Source organism: Arachis hypogaea, chromosome 20, assembly GCF_003086295.3.
Source record: "Arachis hypogaea cultivar Tifrunner chromosome 20, arahy.Tifrunner.gnm2.J5K5, whole genome shotgun sequence".
Classification (NCBI taxonomy): domain Eukaryota; kingdom Viridiplantae; phylum Streptophyta; class Magnoliopsida; order Fabales; family Fabaceae; genus Arachis; species Arachis hypogaea.
The window spans coordinates 35785700-35808466 of record NC_092055.1 but is presented as its reverse complement, the minus strand read 5'-3'; the positions used below and the strand labels follow the sequence as shown (position 1 = coordinate 35808466).

The 22767-nt window shown below is 37.0% G+C and overlaps 1 protein-coding gene and 1 long non-coding RNA gene across 2 annotated transcripts; both read right to left on the bottom strand.

Annotated features, from left to right (window-relative positions):
• Positions 1–17926: 17926 nt before the first annotated feature.
• Positions 17927–19140, bottom strand: LOC140182876 (uncharacterized). Its single transcript, XR_011879130.1, has 2 exons — positions 18565–19140; positions 17927–18380 (listed from the first exon to the last, which is right to left on the bottom strand). It is a non-coding gene; the product is annotated as an uncharacterized lncRNA (long non-coding RNA).
• A 397-nt stretch (positions 19141–19537) lies between these two features.
• LOC112783659 (chlorophyll a-b binding protein CP29.3, chloroplastic) lies at positions 19538–22552 on the bottom strand. Its single transcript, XM_025826693.2, has 2 exons — positions 21600–22552; positions 19538–20052 (listed from the first exon to the last, which is right to left on the bottom strand). Exons 1-2 carry the CDS (start codon positions 22134–22136, stop codon positions 19732–19734), a joined length of 858 nt encoding a protein of 285 aa, XP_025682478.1. The 5' UTR covers positions 22137–22552; the 3' UTR covers positions 19538–19731.
• Between the last annotated feature and the right edge of the window lie 215 nt (positions 22553–22767).

Sequence of the window (22767 nt, the reverse complement as noted above, 5' to 3'; positions counted from 1 at the left end):
CCATGAAAATAATCCAATTACCACTTTAAACAAAAATTAAGAATATGGAATAAATAAAAGAGCAAGTAAGGAAACAAACTAGAATAGTATCTTCAACGGAGGTGATGACTCTTCAATATCCAAAAGCAAAGCAAAAAACTAATAAACTATGAATGTAAAGAGAACCTAGAGGAAGAGTAAATTCTCTCTAGATTCAGATCTAATAACTAAAAACTACCCTAATGAGAATGTGTGTATGTGTGTGTTGAGTCTCTGCATGTTCCCTGGCTTTATTCTGTGTTTCTGGGCCGAAAATTGGGTCAAAACGCGGCCCGAAATCACCCCCAGCATTTTCTATTATTTTTACAGATCACGCAGGTCACGCGTACGCGTCATCCACGCGTGCGCGTCATTTGGCGAATTTCCTTATCACGCGTACGCGTTGTCCACGCGTGCGCGTCTTTTGTGCAGACTCCAATCCACGCGTACGCGTCAGGCACGCGCACGCATCGCTGTAATTTTCTCCATGTCGCGTGCACGCGTGAGCCATGCGTGCGCGTCGATGCTCGCTGGTCATCTCCTTAGTTTCTTGTGTTCCTTCCATTTTTGCAAGCTTTCTCTCCAATTTCTAAGCCATTCCTGTCCTATAAAGCCTGAAACACTTAACATACGGATCATGGCATCGAATGGTATAAAGGGGATTTAAAATATACAAATTAAATATCTCTGGGAAGCAAGTTTTCAACCATAGAACGAAACTAGAAAGGAATTGTAAAAATCATGCAATTCATATGAATAAGTGGGTAAAGACTTGATGAAACCACTCAATTAAACACAAGATAAACCATAAAATAGTGGTTTATCAACCTCCCCACACTTAAACATTAGCATGTCCTCATGCTTAGCTTAAGGAGATAAAATAAATGAGTAGGGAAAAGTAAGACTCATGCAATGCAATGCAACCTATGTATATGGATGTAACTATATGCTAAGATGGTTTTGCCTACTTGGTTAAAAACAATTAAGTTCTTCAAGACAAAAATAACTCAAATTCCACTAATTCAAACTATACAGTAAAAATAAGTAAACTTGTAGGAAGACAGCTCATGAAAGCAGGGAACACAGAATTAAGCATTGAACCCTCACTGATGGTGTATGTTCACTCGAATCACTCAAGTGTATAGGGTAATCACTCTACTCTTCTCTAATCATGCTTTCTAAATCTTGTTCTTCACCAAACCAATCAACAAGTATTTAATGTACCAATGCAAACATCATGAGGTCTTTTCAAGGTTGTAATGGGGCCAAGGTAAAGGTGAGGGGGTATATATGTGGCTAAGTGAGCTATAAATTGAATCTTTGATTAACCTAAGCTCTTACCTATACATACACTCTTTATACTTTTAAAATCATGCCTAGCTACCCAAATTTTTTCCACTTTTGTATTACATACTCATGCATCAACTTTTCTCTTTAACTTGTATCACATATGCATTGATTTTTCATTAAACTTAACATTGGGGTAATTTTTTCCCCTTATTCATTAATTTAATTACTTAATTACTTGAATATTTTGGATTTTTTTTTAAAAGTAAGAGTAACTTTATCAATGCACCTGAATTTTTAATTTTTCTAGTTTCACATGAGTAGGTACCCAAATTCTCAATATTATATCAATTGAAAAAACATAACACATTCCCTTGTTAACCCATGTTCCCACAGTTTTCCCACACTTAATTGACACACAATCTCTATCTTAAGCTAACCAAAGATTTAAATTGGGGTATTACTTGTTTTTCTGCTTAAGGCTAGTGATATGGTAAAATATAGAACAAATGGGATAAAAAGGCTTAAAGTGGCTAACAAAGGTAAATGGAAGGGTAGGCTTATTTGGGATAAGTGAGTTAATAAAATAATAGCCTCAATCATATGTATGCATATAACACATTAAATATTGGACATATAGGATGGAACAAAATATAGATTACAATCATAGAGAAGCAAACACACAAGAATAAAAAATTTTATGGTTAAATAGTGTAACCATGTAATTAGGCTCAAATCTCACAGGTTGTGTGTTCTTTAGCTTTTAAACTATATTCCAAATACAACTTCCAAACAAATTTAACACAAAAGTTTTGATTTAAATTAGTGAAATTTTTCAAAAATAGGGTCTTAAAAAGAAACTTATTATTTTTCAACCAATTAGAACATGCATACAAATAACCTATTACTATGCAATTTTATCCTATCCTAACAAAAGAAAAATAAATAAATATCCTATTCTATTGGTGTTAAGAAAGAGAAATTACCTCCGGAAGTCAGGTACTGACCGACCTCCCACACTTAAAGCTTGGCACCGTCCTCGGTGCCATCAGTCAGGAACAAAGGGGGGCTGGTAGCAGATTCTCCACAATCGGGACCGTCATGGCTCCCTGTGCTGGTAAATAAAGTGGAGTCCGGGGTGTCTGGTTCTTCTTCAGGTGGGTGTTTACTAACAAGTAGCTCTTTGAGGTATGTAAATCGGCGCTTGTTACGGCGCTCCCTTTGCTTTCCTTTCCGGTCAAGCCAGTCCAACTTCGCAAGTATCTAATGGAGCAATTGGTTTGTTGAAGGTGCTTGTGATGTGAAAGGAGAAGGAATATCTTCAGCCGGTTCTGCAGTCCGGCTAGTACTGGCTGCTGGAGGTCTGATATACTTTCCGTTAGGGATGATTTGATCATCCTGCGGAATCATGGCCTTGGTGTTCCCAGCTCTATAGGAGACTCCAGTTGCTGAGACTAGATCTGAAACTAAGGCGGGAAAAAGTTAGTTGCCCGCAATCTGTATGTGTCCCATAGCATGCCGAATGTGTCTTGGTAAATTGAGGTGCTGGTCTGTAAGGATACACCAGAGTAGAACAACCGTGTCTGCAGTGAAGGAGGACTCGTGAGTGCTCGAAAAGACGTAATGGGACATGATCTGTGCCCATACTCGAGCCTCCAAGGTGAGTGCTAAAGCCAATATGCTCTTAGGTCAAGATCGATGGTATCCATAGATCCATCTGCTGCCAGGTTGTGCTATAACTCTGAGAACGGCATCCCAGTCAATTTGGTATCTCTGGCACTTGAATGAGGCTTCTTGGAATGCATCCAATCCTTCTGGAGCAGGGGGAAGATCTAAAGCTCGCTGAATAGCCTCTTTACTTATGGGGACTTGCTTCTGACGGACATAGACAGACTGCATGGTTGGCATGTGAAAATTGGAGTAGAATTCAACTACCCATGAAAGATTAACCTGCCGTGGCTGTCTTCGTAGGAATCCCCATTGTCTTTGCTCAATGCGGGGCTCAACAAATTCAACAATGTGGGTCGGGAGGATTAGTAGATACTCATTGTTATAGTTTCTCTCAGCCAAGATGGGGAACATCTGCTCACAGTAGCGGTTGGTGAACCGCGCAGTGTCCTTTGCTGGAAAAGCTTTCTCTTTTTCATTGACCTTGATGATCCTCTTAATTCGCTTTGTTGGGGGCTTTACTGCTGTTGAAGATGGCTCTGCCACTAGTGCTCTTTTTATTCCTTTCCTTGCTGGTAGTTTGGGAGTAGCTTTCTCTTTACCCTTCTTGGTGACCATCCTGAAAAGGGAAGAAGAAAGTAATATGTAAAGCTAAGGGTTCGAGTAAGGAAGAGGATGGTACAAGTGATAATCAATGCACGGTAAAGAAGGATGTCGTTAACACATGGTCGCGAATCCATGTGAAAAGTTCATCAATGGAAATACAGCAAGTGCATGTTATGGCAATAAGATGCAAGATATTTATTGGCATGCTGGCAAAGGTATGAGTAGCATAGATCAAGCATTAATTGTCCAATTTGATTATCAAGTCTTTCAAACTAACAACCTGTTTGTATTGACAATTATATTTAATAAATAAAATATAAAAAGGGGTTTTGTGAAAAACAGAAATTTAGAGTAGTAGAATAGAATAATTAAAAAATTGATGCACAATGCTAAACGGACTTTTTCACAAACACATAGTGTGCATGATAAAGATGTTGAAAGTAGTAAATTGAACATGCAAGCAACCCTTAAGAAGTAATATTAATTGTCAAACAATTCTAAATAATCCACAAGCAATTATAGAAGAAAATAATCACCCAATTAAATTTCTAACACCAATCAAAAGAATAAAAAAAAGAAAGAAAAAGAAAACATAGATAATGAAGGTAAAAAGAAAAAGAAAAAGAAGAAGAAAACATAAATAAAAATAATAATAGAAAAGTAAAAAGTGAAGAAAGAAAGAAAAGAACCTTTGATAATGGATGTGAAAAATAAGGAGGGAAGGTAAAAAAAAATAAGAAGGAATAAAGAAGAAAGAATGTAGAAGAAAGAAATAAGAAGGGGGGGGAGAAAATATTAGGATTGGGGAAGAAAAGATAAGATATCTGGCGCTGATCTGGATAAGCTGTGCGGCGCAGGCGACGCGGACGCGTGGTTAGCGCTATTTTCAGGTGACACGGACGCGTGGATCACGCGTTCGCGTGAAATGAACTATGCCATTGGCGCGAGAGCAGCCTCGCGTACGCACAACTTTCTGTTTCGTTCACACATTGACAAATTTTTGGGTGACACGTGCGCGTGGGTCTCGCGCACGCGTGAATGGCCTATTTTTGAAAAATGACGCGGACGCGTGGGGCACGCATTCGCGTGATAGGGATTGTGCCTCCAGCATCATTCCAGCCCTACTCCATCATAACTCTCTGCCATATACCTCTTTACGTCGATTTTGCAGGGTCACGCGTGCGCATGGGTGACGCGCACGCGTGGGAGGCTGATTTTTCAAATGACGCAGACGCGTCAGGGACGCGTTTGTGTGGGCATGTTTGTGCCTTAGGCATGCCTCCAGCCATGCTCCCACGTAACTCTTTGCTTCTTTTCTTCTTGTTTCGAAAGCACCTATGACGCGGACGCATTAGTGACGCTTGCGCGTCGCGTGCATTTTTTTTTATGCAGTGTGCAAATGCAAATGCAGACTATATGCAGAGATTATGAGAAGAGTCATTATCAAAATGAAATAGAATAAAGTAAAATAAAACTAAGACTGAAACAGAACGATCATACCATGGTGGGTTTCTTCCACCTAGCACTTTACTTTTACGTCCTTAAGTTGGACGATCTTCAGGCTCATTCTGCTTCTGTTGGTGGGTCTTCCAAGAGGAAAACCTCTAGCTCTTTGTGATCCTTCATCTTTTCTCCATAATAAAGCTTTAGGCGATGTCCATTGACCTTCATGTATTTGGAGCTAGAAGGATGACGCAGGTGAAAAACTCCGTATGGCTCTGCCTTCTCTACTCTGTAGGGACCTTCCCATATTGATCTCAATTTACCTGGCATGAGCCTCAGTCTGGAGTTATAAAGAAGAACTAACTCCCCTGGTCTGAATTCTCTCCTTTTTATGTGCTTATCATGGACAGCCTTCATCTTCTCTTTGTATCGCCTGGAGTTGTCATATGCTTCTAGGCGAAGATTCTCCAATTCTGCTAATTGCAGCTTCCTTTCAGCACCAACTTCTTTAAAATTCATATTGCATTCCCTTATAGCCTAGAAAGCCTTGTGTTCCACCTCTACTGGAAGGTGGCAAGCCTTTCCATATACTAAGCGGAAGGGGTTCATCCCAATGGGTGTCTTGTACACTGTTCTATATGCTCAGAGTGCATCTTGTAGCCTGGCACTCCAGTCTTTCCTATGAGGCTTTACGATCTTCTCCAGAATGCATTTGATCTCTCTGTTAGACACTTCTGCTTGTCCATTGGTCTGGGAATGATAAGCTGTTGCTACTTTATGAACAATCCCATTCTTTTTCAGTAATCCTGTTACTCTCCTGTTACAAAAGTGAGTGCCTTGATCACTCACGATTGCTCGTGGTGATCCAAAGCGACAAAATAATATGGTTTCTAACAAAGGAAACAACATTGTTAGTATCATCAGTACGGGTAGGAATTGCTTCCACCCATTTAGAAACATAATCTACAGCTAACAGTATATAAAAATAACCATTAGAGTTTGGAAATGGATCCATGAAGTCAATGCCCCAAACATCAAAAATTTCACAGAAAAGCATAATGTGTTGAGGCATCTCATCCCTTCTGGATATGTTACCAAACCTTTGGCATGGGGAACAAGATTTATAAATTTCAGCAGCATCTTTAAAAAGAGTATGCCACCAGAATCCACAGTCTAAAATTTTTCTAGCTGTTCTTTGAGGGCCAAAGTGTCCTCCACTCTCAGAAGAGTGGCAGGCCTCTAAAATGGACTGGAATTCTGTTTGGGACACACACTTTCTAATTATCTGGTCAGCACCATACCTCCATAAGTATGGATCATCCCATATATAATATTTAGACTCGCTTTTCAGCTTGTCCCTTTGATGCTTAGTAAAATTGGGAGGAAAAGTATGGCTACCTAGATAATTAGCTACAGGTGCATACCAAGGAACTACTTCAGATACTGCATGCAAGCTATCAAATGGAAAAGCATCATTTATAGGAGTGGAGTCATCCTTAATGTGCTCAAGGCGACTCAAGTGGTCTGCCACTAAATTCTGGTTACCACTCCTATCTTCAATTTCTAAATCAAATTCTTACAGCAGCAGTATCCAACGTATCAACCTTGGTTTTGACTCTTTTTTAGCAAATAAATATTTTTGAGCTGCGTGGTCTGAGTACACTACTACCTTAGTACCAAGTAAATAGGCTCGGAATTTATCCAAAGCAAAAACAATAGCAAGAAGCTATTTTTCAGTAGTAGTGTAATTAGACTGAGCAGCGTCTAAGGTCTTAGACGCATAAGCAATTACGAAGGGGTCCTTACCTTCGCACTGAGCCAGCGCCGCTCCTACTGCGTGGTTGGAGGCATCGCACATAATCTCAAATGGCTGGCTCCAGTCTGGTCTTCTTACAATCGGAGCTTGAGTCAGGGCGATCTTCAACCGATCAAATGCTTGCATGCAATCCTCACTGAACTCAAACTCAATATCTTTCTGCAGCAGTCTGAATAAAGGTAATACAACCTTACTGAAGTCCTTAATGAATCTCCTGTAGAAACCTGCATGGCCTAGGAATGAACAGACTTCCCTCATGGAGGAGGGGTAAGGTAAACTAGAAATGACATCTACCTTTGCTGGATCGACAGCAATACCCATATTAGACACAACATGTCCTAGTACAATACCTTGTTTTACCATAAAGTGACATTTTTCAAAATTCAATACAAGGTTTGAACTAACACACCTGTCTAATACTCTAGCTAAACTATTCAAGCAAAGGTTAAATGAATCACCATAAACGCTAAAATCATCCATAAATACTTCCATACAGTTCTCAAAAAGATCTGAGAAGATACTCATCATGCATCTTTGGAAAGTAGCAGGTGCATTACATAAGCAAAAAGGCATTCTCTTATATGCATACGTTCCAAAGGGACATGTAAAAGTAGTCTTCTCCTGATCTTCAGGAGCTATATGAATTTGAAAATATCCTGTATAACCATCCAATAAGCAATAATGGGATTTACCTGATAGGCGATCAAGCATCTGATCAATAAATGGCAAGGGATAGTGATCCTTGCGAGTAGCTTGGTTGAGACGCCTATAGTCAATGCAAACCCTCCATGAATTCTGCACTCTAGTTATCAGGAGCTCTCCATGCTCATTCTTTATTGTTGTGACTCCAGACTTCTTGGGCACCACTTGTACTGGACTAACGCATTCATTGTCTGAGATGGGGTAAATGATATCTGCTTCAAGTAGCCTGGTCACTTCTTTCTTGACAACTTCTAAGATGGTGGGATTCAATCTTCTTTGGGGTTGACGGATGGGCTTTGATTCCTCTTCTAGGTATATTCTGTGCTCACAGACTTGAAGGCTGATGCCTACTATATCCGCCAAGCTCCACCCAATTGCTTTCTTATGTTTTCTCAGCACACTGAGCAGTTGCTCTTCCTGTTGTGGAGTGAGTTCCCTTGCAATGATAACTGGGAACTTCTGATTATCCTCAAGGTAAGCATACTTGAGGTGTGGAGGAAGGGGCTTCAATTCTAATTTCTACTCATGGCTAGGCTCTGGATCATCCGGGGCTAGTGATAATGGTAAGGTGTCTTCATTACGTTCAGAGGGTGTCCCCACACTTGGACCTTGCTCCATGTGCTTCTCTTCTATTTCTTCTTGGTGAACTTCAGCTACAGTTTCATCAATGATGTCGCATTGGAAGATAGAATGATCTTCCGGAGGGTGCTTTATAGCTTCATTTAAACTGAAACTCATATTTCTGCCATCTATCTCAAAGGAGTAAGTTTCTGAGAATGCATCCAGCTTGAACTTCGAAGTCTTCAGGAATGATCTTCCAAGCAGGATTGATGATGGTCTTCCTGAGTCATTAGGGGGGGCATTTCCAAGATATAGAAGTCAATGGGAAATGTGAGCCCCTTAATGCTCACTAATACATCTTCAGCAATTCCGACTACTGTAATAATGCTTTTATCTGCTAACACAAAACGAGCTGTCGACCTTTTTAAAGGAGGGAGCCTTAAGGTATCATATATAGACAATGGCATTATACTAACACACGCTCCTAAGTCACACATGCAATCAGAAAATATTACACCTCCAATGGTACAGTTAACCATGCATGGACCTGGATCACTATATTTTTCAGGTATACCTCCCATTAAAGCAGATATAGAACTACCTAAAGGAATAGTTTCTAATTCATTAATTTTATCTTTATGCATGCATAAATCTTTCAGAAACTTTGCATATTTAGGTACTTGCTGAATAACATCAAAAAGGGGAACAATTACCTCAACCTTTTTGAAAATTTCTACCATTTTGGGATCAAGTTCATCTACTTTCTGGTCTTCCTTGCAAGATGCGAAAATGGGATAGGAATGGTGCCATTTACAGCTTCTGCATCCTTTGGTGGTCCATTCCCTTGCTGAGCTAGTTCTTCTTCAACCTTGTCTTGTACTTCGTCTTCCTCTTCAGCATCTTCCACTTTTACAATGTCTTCATCTTGGGTGTGTACTTGTGGGCTTGGCTCCTCTTGGTTCCTCTCTTGCAGTGTGGTTCCGGATCTCAAAGTGATGGAATTGATGCCACCCTTGGGATTAGGTAAGGGTTGAGAAGGAATCCACTAGAGCTTAAAGGTTGGTTGGTGGAAGTAGGTAATGAATCTATCCGGGCGGCGAGAGCTTGTAAAGTGGCATTTAGACTATTTAGAGTAGAGTTCAATGTAGTCTGCATGTCTTGTTGTCCTTGTGCAAGAGAATGAAGCATCTCGTCATTTGATGAGGAAGTAGGATAAGTGATCTGAGGGACTTGTTGTTGGTTGTGCTGGGGTCCTTGTGACTGTCTCAGGTGAGGTGCCCTGTAGGGCTTGTTCTGATTCTGCTATCTGTTGTTGTTATTCTACCTCTGATTTCTATTGTTGTCTCTGCCTCCTCTTTTGTAGTTGTCCCTCCAGCCATGGTTGGAATTATCTCTCCAACCTTGGTTGGAGTTTTCCTGCCATCCTTGATTACAGTTCCCACCTTGGTTGTAGTTGCCGCTTTGTTAATTGTATCCTTGATTCGGGTGGTCATAGAAATTATGAGTAGCTGCCACAGTGTTGTCTTCTTGTTGGAGCTGTGGGCATTCATCAGTATAATAACTATAATCAACACAGATTCCGCATACTCTTTGGAAAACTAACTGTTGGCTTTGTTGTGGTGGGGAAGGCTGAGCTTGTTGTTGCTGGTTCAACTGCATTTGCTTCAATAGGTTGGTCATTTCACATATACTCTGTGTAAGAGCAGACGTCTCAGTGCTAGAGAAAACTTCTACAATAGCTTTTGAGTGGCTGCTTCTGTGCCTGTGATTCCTGGTGGACCCAGCTAAGTCACTGATCAGTTGCCATGCTTCATCTACGGTCTTGTACTTCTTCAGAGAACCATTACTGGCACCATCTAATGTAGTTTTATCCTGAGGCTTCATGCCTTGAGTGAAATAGCTAATCAATACTAGCCTGTCAATCATGTGATGGGGGCATGCATCTAGAAGGTTCTTAAAATGCTCCCAATACTCATAGAGAGTTTCTGATTCACATTGGACAATGCAGGAGATCTCTTTCTTCAGTCTGTCTGTAACTTCAGCTGGAAAGTATTTTTCCAAAAATTCTCTCCTAAGAGTATCCTAGTTGGTAACAGTTGCTTCAGGTTGGGAGTAGTACCACTCCCTTGTCTTTCTCTCAAGAGAAAACGGGAAGGCGGTTAACAGAATAGAAGTTTCATTTGCACCATGACGCCTAACAGTAGAACAGGCAGTCTGAAAATTCCTGAGGTCCTTGATGGGCTCCTGAGCAGGTAAGCCATGAAACTTGGGCATCAAGTTGATTAGTGCAGTCTTCAGTTCAAAATCTGCAGTCAAAGTTGGATGATGCACTTGATATGGCTGCAGTGTAAAATCAGGGGCTCCAGCTTCCTGGAGAGTAATCCTCCTAGGTGCTGCCATGTTATCTGTACATGAATCAAATGAATTAGTAGTAAAGGAGCTTGTTTCACTCTCAGATGGCGGATCAGATTTGCCCTCAGATGAGACTGGTGAATCGATAACAATCACTTCACCACCCTCAGAGGCTAACCGACGTTGAGCTCGCCTAATACGTGAAATAGTTCTTTCAATTTCAGGATCAAATGCGGCTAAGCTCGAATCAGACAATGAACGAGTCATTCAATGAGAGAAACATATAGCTCATGGTAACAAAAATAAAATAAAATATGCAAATAAAATAAAAATATGTACACTAATTAATAATTTAGCATACAATTGCAACTCCCCAGTAACAGCGCCAAAAATTGGTGCGTGGCAGAAGTTAGACCAATTAAGAGATTGTAATATAAGAACAGCATTGCGAATATAGCTCTTAACCAGCAAAAATCCGCCGCATCAATTTAGAAAGGTTGTCATAAAAGTTTAAAATAAAAATACTGGGAGTATGAGTCCCAAGTCGTCTCCCAACGAGTTGCTAGAAAGGGTGCTAATTTATTAATCAGGAGTTTTCCGAGAATTTTGTGAGTTGATTAACAGAAAATAAACAATTGTAATTTAGTGCAATGAAAATTAAACAAAATTTATATTATTCAAATTAAAAAGTCTTGACTGGGGGAATGATTATTTGGAAGTTCTGTCCTTGTTAGAATTCTCTCAAGTGTAGTATAAAGAGATTGTTATTTTCACTTAGTTAACCCTTACTAAATAAAGGAAAGTCAAGTGATTGAGCTAACTCTTATTCGCAAATCCTAGTCCTCTCCATTGGGAAGGTCTAGCGTTAGTAAATACAGAATTAGCCAACAACTTCCAATTTAACTAACCACTTGAGTATTCCAACTCAAGTGTCTCCTCTTAATCAACCCCATGTCAAGTAGGGAATCTACTCTATTGACATGGGTATGACGTTCATAGAAATATAAGACATTCCTGCCCTATAAAGCCTGAAATACTTAACACACGGATCATGGTATCGAATGGTATAAAGGGGATTTAAAATATACAAATTAAAGATCTCTAGGAAGCAAGTTTTCAACCATAGAACGAAACTAGGAAGGAATTGTAAAAATCATGCAATTCATATGAATAAGTGGGTAAAGACTTGATGAAACCACTCAATTAAACACAAGATAAACCATAAAATAATGGTTTATCAACCTCCCCACACTTAAACATTAGCATGTCCTCATGCTTAACTTAAGGAGATAAAATAAATGAGTAGGGAAAAGTAAGACTCATGCAATATAATGCAACCTATGTATATGGATGCAACTATATGCTAAGATGGTTTTGCCTACTTGGTTAAAAACAATTAAGTTCTTCAAGCCAAAAATAACTCAAATTCCACTAATTCAAACTATATAGTAAAAATAAGTAAACTTGTAGGAAGACAGCTCATGAAAGCAGGGAACACAGAATTAAGCATTGAACCCTCACTGATGGTGTATGTTTACTTTAATCACTAATTTTAGAAGTTTTTAATTTTTAATAAATAGAGACTAATCAAATTTAAAATGTTTTTATTTTTTTATAAAATGTTTGACGCGATTTGAGATTTTTTTAAGATTAAAAATATTATAATTTAAAATTTTTATTTGAGAAAAAAATTATAGAATTATGAATCTAATAACGAAAGAGAATTTTTTAAAATTTGGTTTAAATTAAATTTGGAATCAATTTTTGGTGTAATTAAACGAGAGAAAATAGTTATAGAAAGAAATTAATTATGTCAATTAAATTAAGAGAGTGATTTACACTATCTTATTAGTATAAATATTATTGATCATGTATTTTCATTTATTATCTATAATATTTTGGCTGCATAGGATTATTCTACTTTTAAATAGTTCTTAAATAATTTTTGTATCTAATTAATAATCGGTTCTTAAAGGAAAGATGAAATAAACTAGTCTCTAATTTTTTAAAACATTAGATAAATTAAGGTTTAATTACTATGTTGATCCTATAGTTTTGCAAAATTTTTAATTAGGTTCCTATATTTTTTTTCTTTTAATTTGATCCCTGCACTAATTTTTTTTAATTAGGTCCCTCTTGGCAGTAATTGGCTTAAATTTATAGGGACCCAACTAAAAATAAAAAAATTAGTGCAGGAACCCAAATAAAAGAAAAAAAAAAGTGTAGGGTCCCAATTAAAAAAAATTTAGTGCAAGGACTTAATTAAAAGAAAAAAAAAGTACAGGGACCTAATTAAAAATTTCGCAAAACTATAGGACCAATAGAGTAATTAAACCATAAATTAATCTCTTATAAATTAAAACAATAAATTATTTTCTAATATTTTTAAAAATGATAAAGTAATCATTACTTTTTCTAAAAATTAATATGATTAAGGGACTACATTACCTAAAATTAAAAAAAAAATAGTTTATTTAATATTCTAAAAGATTATTACACCAATTTATCAAATTCTTTTGTTAAAATATTACTCCTCAAATTATTATATTCAAAACGTTAAATCCCTGTTGAAAGTGAAGACATTGATTAGTGATTACAAACTACAAAGAGGTGCTGAACCAGTCATCATCCCACTTGTTAAATGGTAGCCATTCTTTCTTTAAAATAAATGCAAGTCAATTTATTCAGAACCAATAATTCTTTAGACTTGTCACGAAAAGCTTCAACAATCTTAAGCATCTACTATTTGTTAGAGTAACTTAAAGCATCCACATCAATTGGTAATTTCTTAATCATTTATTGAAGAATATAATATATCAAACAAATTGTGAGGTTGGAGACTGATGTTAAGTGTTATCCACATAAATGTATTTTCAAGTATGCATCGTACAGTAATGTGATTGAACGTACCAACTATAGTTTAATTCTTCCCAAAAAGAAAAAAAAAATATAAAGTTAAAAAAGAGGCCAGGTTTTACTTCAATTCAGGATCCAAAGAGTGATTAAAAGTTAATGTAAGTATGTAACACTTATATAAATGAAACATGTATATAGGGGTGAATCATATGAGGTGACCTGGCAAGAGCTTTGGGTTTGTCCTGCAGCTGCAATTGCCTTAATTTGATTAAAAAAAAATGAGGGTGAGGCTACCGTTAAACTCTTAAGCATGCAAAATCTGTTAAGCTGACCTAGGCTTATTTAAAATATTATAAATAATATTTGAATTTTAAATTTTATTAAAAATGTTATTATTTATCACTTATTTATCAATGTTTTTAGTAAATAAGTAAAGTATACTTTTTGTCTCTTAAATTTATCAAAAGTTTTAAAAATATTTTTAGATTTTATTTTTATTTTAATTTTATTCTAAAATTTTTTTATTTACATTAAATATATTCCTGACAACTAAATTTTCAACAAATTTAAAGACCAATTTAGCAATAATACTTAACAATTAAGAGCTAATTGTTTGTGTTGATGGTTGTCTTGTGAAGTTATTGTTAAATTAATCTTAAATTTTTTTAAAAATTAGTTTTTAAGAATATATTTAATAAAAATAAAAAAATTTTGGGATAAAATTAAAATAAAATAATTTTTTTTAAGAGTATTTTAAAATTTTTGAGAAATTTTAGAGACAAAAAACATATTTTATTCTTAGTAAATATATGAAAAAAATTTATTTATACATTATTATCTACCACTTATTAACAAATTTTACACTAATCTAGGCTTTTTAACAAGTCAGTATCAGACCTCTAAATAAACCATAGACCATACTCATTCTGAATAACTACAATAAAAGTCTAGCATTTTAAAAATAATGTCCATTTGACATATTTTTATCCCTACATTATGTACAGATACAGAGTATATATAACACCTGTTTCAATATTTTTTTTTATTTCTTCCCTCTCTCTTTGAACAAAAGAAACGATTTGAAAACATCCTTTAATCGCTCTTAATTCTCAGGCACACATGGTGTCATTTCAAGTGTAAGAATCCACTGCAAGCATGTCAATCTAATTAGCTAGTAATTCGTTATTATGATGCTTTCGACCACAGAGAAAATATTTATGAGACTTTTTTTTCCCTACTTGTTTAAGAAAATAAAACTCCGCCTACGTTACACTTGCGGTACATAGCCGGTCCCAAGCCCGGATAAAGGAGGAGGGTTGTGTTAGGTCTTCGGCAACCAACATAAAAATATAGCCGAACCCCCATGACATGAATCAAAGACATTATTGCGCTAAAGCTAGGTCGTTGCCCGGAAGCAACGCGCCGTATGGCTCGAGTACGGTGTCGAAGCAAGAGCCGCTGCATCGGTGCCCGGATGTAGTGTTAAATGAGCAAGGGTTCTCGCGTTTTCGTGAACGGACGAGGGTAAATAAGCTAGTTCACAAAGGAAAAGGTAAAGGTCGAAGCGACAGAAGGTTGAGATTTGGGACATGGAACATAGGCACTTTAACAGGAAAGTCCATGGAGGTGGTGGACACCATGACAAGGAGGAAGATTAACATTATGTGCCTACAAGAAACGAAATGGGTTGGTGCAAAGGCTAAGGAGTTGGATACTTCTGGTTTCAAACTTTGGTATACAGGAAAGGTGAAGAATAGGAATGGGGTTGGAATAATTGTGGATAAGCAGTGGAAGAAAGACGTAGTGGATGTCAAGAGGGTGGGAGATCGGATCATCTCTATCAAACTGGTGGTGGAGGGAGGTGCTTTCCATGTGATTAGCGCCTATGCACCGCAAGTGGGTTCGGACGAACAACACAAGATAAGGTTTTGGGAGGATCTAGAGAGTTTGGTTCAAGGCATACCTTTGGGAGATAAGATTTTCTTAGGAGGAGATTTAAATGGCCATGTTGGGAGAGAAGTGACTAGATATGGGAGTATTCACGGAGGCCATGGTTTCGGGGTGATCAATGCCGAGGGTAAAACTATTTTGGACTTTTCCTCAACTTTTGATATTCTCATCGCAAATACATGTTTTAAAAAGAGAGACGAACATCTTATAACCTATAAGAGTGGCATGACAAGCTCTCAAATCGACTTCTTCTTGTTGAGGAGAGTCGACCGGAAATTTTGCATTAACTGTAAAATTATCCCGAGAGAGAGTTTGACAACACAACATAGGGTGCTCGTCATGGATTTTCGCGTTGAGCAAAAGTTGAGGAAAAGACATCATACGAAGAACCCAAGGACGAGGTGGTGGCGGATGAAAGGGGAGGAACAAAGAAGCTTCCTAAGACGGGTAGGAGAAGAGACAAAGTGGGATGGGAATGGAAGCGCGGAAGAAATGTGGAGGGAGATGGCAGAAGTTATTAGAAAAACAGCAAAAGAAAGTTTTGGTGAATCTAAAGGAATAGGACCAAGAGACAAGGAGTCCTGGTAGTGGAATGCGAGTATACAAGAAAAGATAAAGATAAAAAGGGAATGCTTTAAAGAGTGGTCTTTATGCCGCAATGTAGATAACTGGGAAAAATATAAGGCGGCTAAGAAAGAGACAAAAGTGGCTGTAAGTGAAGCAAGAACAAGAGCATATGAGGGTCTCTACCAGTCTTTGGGCACGAAAGAAGGAGAAAAAGGTATATATAGAATCGCAAAGAGTCGGGAAAGAAGAACGAGAGATTTGGATCAGGTTAAGTGCATAAAGGATAAGGATGGAGAGGTGTTGGCTCAAGAGGAGAAGATTAATGAAAGGTGGAAGAGCTACTTCTACGAGTTATTTAATGAGGGACAGAAGACTCTTCCGAGCCTTGGTCGATTATGCACAAGGAAAGAAGATCAAAACTTTAACTACTATCGAAGGATTCGAGACTTCGAGGTAAAAGAGGCTCTAAAGCAGATGAAAAATGGCAGGGCAGTAGGACCTGATAATATCCCGATTGAGGTTTGGAAGGGTCTTGGAGGAAAAGGCATCAACTGGTTAACCAAGCTTTTTAATGAGATTTTAAGGTCAAAGAAGATGCCTGATGAGTGGAGAAAGAGCACCTTGGTACCTATCTACAAGAATAAGGGGGATATACAAAGTTGCGGAAACTATAGAGGGATTAAGCTTATGAGTCATACTATGAAGTTATGGGAAAGGGTGATAGAACGGAGGTTGAGAAAAGAGACACAAGTAACAGAGAACCAATTTGGATTTATGCCAGGCAGATCTACCACTGAAGCGATATACCTATTAAGAATGATGATGGAGAGGTATCGTAGTAATAAAAGGGATCTACACATGGTGTTTATTGATTTGGAAAAAGCGTATGATAGGGTACCAAGGGAGGTCTTATGGAAGGTTTTAGAAAAGAGGAGAGTAAGGATCGTATATATTCGGGCAATTAAAGACATGTATGATGGGGCCACAACTAGTGTGAAGACTCAAGGTGGTGTGACAGAGGAATTCCCTATTGGTATAGGATTACACCAGGGATCATCCTTAAGTCCATACCTTTTCACATTAGTCTTGGAAGTACTCACAGAGCACATCCAAGAGCCTGTGCCATGGTGCATGCTTTTTGCCGATGATATCGTCCTTATGGGAGAGTCAAGGGAAGACCTAAATAAGAAGTTGGAGTTATGGAGAGAAGCTCTAGAAGTGTATGGTCTGCGCATAAGCCGTAGCAAGACGGAATATATGGAATGTAAGTTCAGTCTGAGAAGGGAAAACTCCAATATAGAGGTGAAGATTGGAGAAAACATCCTGCGAAAAGTTAAAAGTTTTAAGTATCTTGGGTGCATCATACAGGATAATGGAGAGATTGAACAGGATGTAAATCATAGGATCCAAACAGGTTGGTCAAAATGGCGGAGTGCATCTGGTTTTATATGCGACAAAAAAGTGCCTTTAAAACTTAAAGGTAAATTCTATCGCACCGCTATAAGACCGGCTATGCTGTATGGTACGGAGTGTTGGGCGGCTAAAGGGGAGCACGAACATAAGTTGAGTGTGGCAGAGATGAAGATGTTGAGATGGATGAGTGGTCATACACGATTGGATAAAATAAGGAATGAAGATATAAGGGAGAGAGTTGGAGTAGCACCCATTGTGGAAAAGATGGTTGAATCGCGTCTCAGGTGGTTTGGACATGTGGGAAGAAGACCGATAGAACATCCAGTCAGGAAGGTGGATGAGATGGAAGATGGACAAAGGGCGAAAGGCAGAGGAAGACCTAAAAAGACCATCCATGAGGTGGTCAAACGAGATCTACATGTAAACGGTCTCTCTGTAGACATGATACATGACAGAGCACAATGGCGTCGTTTGATTCATGTAGCCGACCCCACTTAGTGGGACAAGGCTTTGTTGTTGTTGTTGTTTGTTGTTTAAGAAAATAAAGTGATGAATTTTAGACAAGTATCAAATACAAATACAATTGAACACCAAAATCATGTATATCAAATAAATGTAATTAAATATAGGTGTCTACTTTAATATGTCCTGTCACAAACAGAATTTGTAGTAGTGATCATAGAATCATTAGGCTTGCACTGTGAATTATCACAAACAACAGTTTTATTCACAAATTCATCAGCAGTAATGACATGTTTCTTGGCAATAGATTTTGAATTACTAACATGACTAGAAGCAATAATTTTATCTTCTGCAACAGACTCTTTATTGACTACATTACTAACATTTGTAATTTTATTTTCAACGATTTCTGCTTTTGCACATTCTACATGCATTAAGCAGTTTCTGTCTACATCTGATTCACTATTACAATTTGACTCACTACTACAATGTTTTATTATAGAACAAGTCTCATTTTCTATGTTTCTTGAAGCTGTAGCAAAAGCAACATTTGTAACTTTGTTTGCAGCTGTGAAATTCTTTTCGTTTCTATCTTTTCAATTTTGTCTTTGAATGTGAACTCCTTCAAATCTTCAAGTCGTTTATTGAATTTACCTTGAAACAGAATCTTCTTGGATTCCTGGCATTTTACAATGCTCAAATAAGGCCAAAACTCAAAGAATACATCATTATCTAGTGCAAACTTTGACATGCTAATTAGATTTTTAGAGATGGCTGGGACATGTAGCAAGTTCTGGAGTTTGAATATATGGTTTGATATAGATGAATACTAAGAGATTTTCCAACATTAGCAATGCGCATACCTTTTCCATTACCTCCATACACTTATTCTGGCCCTTCATACTGGTCGAACGCCTATGTGGTGAGAGGCACCTGAATCTGGATACCACCCTGAATCTGAGGCAGTGTTTGGGAATGTGAATAAGCTTAAGGCCCTAAGTTTGACCTTTGATGCTGATTTTGTTGTTGGCTGCCACGACGAAAAGCTGCATTTGATGGTCCATTGTGAAAGGAAGCATTTGGTGGTGGGGGTCAATTTGTGTGTAGCAATTGGAAATTCTGAAAATTCTGATTGAATCCATGAAAATATTGCTACACCGTGTGTCCTATTCACCACCATGCTAATCTTTGGTAAGTACTCTAAGGCTGTTAAACCAAGCTTCTTGATTGATTTTAGTTGAGTCTTCAGCATTCTGATGATCGATTTAGCCTTGCGGCGAAATGTTCTTCAGGTGCTTTCCAAATCTCATACACGTAGTTAAATTCCATTACTTTGTTGACAAACATCGCTTCCATTGACGAGAGCATTCATCATGCTGTTCCCACATTTCAAATTCTTCAGACACTTTTCCGATCACTTGATCTTCAACTGAATTGAACTTATATATATATATATATATATATATATATATAGAGAGAGAGAGAGAGAGAGAGAGAGATTTGTGAATTGATGTATGAATTCTATTATTTTACTTGGAGTTTCTATCAAATTAAACTGATTGCTGACTGTGCAGCCACTCTAACTAACTAATAACTAATTAGGTGCTAACTGATAACTAACTGAATACAAGCTATATCTTAATATGTCCAACATATAAATCCAACGACTTAATTATCATTATAAAAAAAATTTTACACGATGATCCAATCAAATTCATATATTCAAATAATTATTCAAGCAGTTAATTAATAAGTTTAAAATATAGTTACTTTTAATAACATAATAATATGCTATTAATATCTAGGTAAAACTCTTATAAACTTCTCCCGAGAGTATATTAAAATTAAATCTATATAGTATTAATACAAAAGTCAACAAAGTACATAGATACATACATCATCATTAACACAAAGTTTTAAAGTTATACATAGCAGTAGTTCTCATTTCTTGGTGTACAGAAAAGAAATCAACAAAAAATTGTACAATAAGGTTGAATAATGAGGAGCTAAAGTTACGTGTGATTTGTTTCTCACTTGTTGAAGGTAGCAATGAAACTGATGGGTCCTTTCCCTGTTGTGGCAGCTTGAATTGCAAAGATGAGAAAGACAACCATGGCCAAACGAGAGTGCTTGATTTCAGCAAGTTGAAGCCTTGCCTTCTCTTCAGGGTCATTTGCCAATCCAAGTGGGTCAAAGAACTTGCCTCCAGGGTATAGCCTTTTCTCTGGGTCAAGCTCTGCATTTCTTTGGAACTCAATGTATCCAATCACTAACACTTCAATCCATATCAGTGTTGTTAGTGAGAATGGAAGTGGTAGTCCCAAGTATGATGATCCTTCCACTAGCTCTACCTGATTATAATAAGAGAAAATTGCATTTTGGAATTGAAAACACAAGATTGTGAGCTTGAATAATCTTCAATATTCTGTTAGGTTAACTCATTAATATATATATAAGGTTAAGACTTACATGTAGTTGTTTTCTTATGAAATTGATAGCTGAAAATCGCTAAATAATTTGATATGTTTAACTAAATTGTTATCTAACGATTCTCAACTATCGACTTTACGTAAAGACAACTGTCCATAAATTTCTACCTATATATAACATAATCGGTAAGTATCTTGAAACAGAGAATAGAGAGGAATTTATATTTGTTTTACTAGTTTATTAAGTCTTTGATGTATAGAAATTCAAATTTTTGTCTGTTTGTCTATTTGTACAGATAGATTTGTATTTCACAATATTTATGTTCCTTTGTTTTGGCAAATATGAATTTTCAGAAACATATCATTTTTACTTCTATTATCTTAGCATAATAAGAACATTAGGATGGAATACAAAATCATATGAGATGTGTCTTGTATTCTTGTGTTCCATCTAATATTAAAACACTTTTCCAAATTCAAGGATATAATAATTTGATAAATTTTCTTTTTGAATTAGATGGAATATTGTTTTGTCTATGAAGATAATGCAAAAATCATGAGACCTACCTTTGAGTGTCATCTTTTGCTAATCTCATGCTTAATTAATGCAATAATCCATTCCACTGGAAATTAAAAGCTTCCTTGAACTAAACTTCTAGCACAATAGCACTTGTGTAGGACTAAGATAATGCAGGGTATTACTATTTTGTTCGTGTATGAAAATGGGATCCAATCAAACATGTTCAAACAAATCAAATAATAATGAAAACTTTTGTCTTCATCGTTGTTAGCTAGGCAAGTCATCATCATTATAGCAATTAGTACTCCATTACCACACCAATGCTTTACTGGATAACAATAAGACACACTCCACAAAACTCTGTGTCAAAGGTATATTACACTAATACAGACACATACACAGACACAATGGGACCATGTTATACTTGTCAATAACAATAGTGATAAACTAATAATAATAATAATAATTAAAAATCAACTTCTACATGCAAATCGTATTGTCCTATCACGAACTTTCAGCACTCTTTCCTCAGGTTGTTTCCGATTCTTATGTCATTGATAAAATTAAAAACACTAATTTAAAAGCTTTAAAAGGACAAAAAAGCATGTTTAACAAAAGATACATAGAAAGATTAACCATTAACTGCCCCACCGAAAATAGGTTAGAAACTGTTTTACAAATGAATCTAATTATACAAGATTATAATATCATCAAAATTAGATTTATATTTATTAAATGAAAATTTATATATAGTTATTTTTAAATTAAGTAATGGTTAAAAATTATTAAATAATAATTTAATCAAACATATTAAATTATCTCTTCTTAACTATCAACTTTCGTCTAAAATTTTTTACTATTTTTGACCCAACTAATGCAGATGTATTCTCAAAAAAAAAAAAAAAAAAGTTACCAACAATATCATCAGTGAGAAAACAAAAATTATTACCTTCCCAGCATCTTGCCACGCAACACCGGTCAAAGCTTCAACGGCCAAAGCACCAAGAGCACCAAGCATGGCCCACCTTCCATGAATAAGTTCACACTCACGGAACCTCTGAATTCCAAAAACCTCCGAGTACGGTTGAAATGGCGTCGGTTTCACGTCTGAGGTCTCAATCCTTGTTCCGATGATTTGGCCATACTCGTTCTTCGCCAGGTTTTGGTCCAGCGAGTCCAAATCGAACTGAAGGTACTCTGCGGGTTTCGCGAACCCAAAGGGATCAAATCCGCGGTCTCCGATCATTGATCCATCGAGCCATTCTGGTGGCTGTGCGCCCGGGAACCACACGAGACGGTCACCGGAGGAGAATGGCTTCGCCGCCTTTGCCGGCTTCGCAGGCTCCTTCTTCTTCTGTGGTGGAGATGGTGGTGCCTTCTTGGTGCCGAGGTTGAAGAGGGCGTGGAACCTTCCCGAAGATGGGGTTGAGGTTGTGAGGCGTGTGCCGAAGAAGTATGACGTGGCGGCGGCGCCGGCGGTGGCCATTATTAATTTGTGGTGTTAAGGTGTCTATGTCTCTGTGAATCAATGGACAAAGTGGGAATAGAAGGATATATAACTGTATATTTATATTTTTTAATTTATATATAATGTGTTATTATTATTATTATTATATGATATTTTTTTCACAAGTTTGTGATGGAAGTGTGGAGAGGAGTGTGTGTGTGTGAGGAGAAGAAGAAGTGGCTTATCTCTCTGCCTTATCTTCCATGGGTGTGCTTGGATGACTGGTTGATGGCTGCTTCACATTTATTTTGTGGACCTCAGAGAAAAAACTACTCTTCATTTTAGGCCTTTTTATTATTTACATTTTGACATTTGTCTTTTTTTTATTTATTTTCCCCTTTCTTTTGGAAGCTTTGTAAAAGTAAACAAAAAAGTTGTGTAGAGATAAATATCTTTTATTATGAGACTCGTCTATTAAAATTTGGGGAAAATTTGCATGTAGGAGAGTACTTGATGAAAAGAAAGGATTAAATATACTTCAATGATTAAGAAGACTATATTTGTCATTAACTAATTAAAGAGAAGGATCATACAATATTTTCAAGTAGACAATAATGATTTATCTCCTTCGTTATAAATTATTTATCCTTAATGCCGTATTTCTAATTTG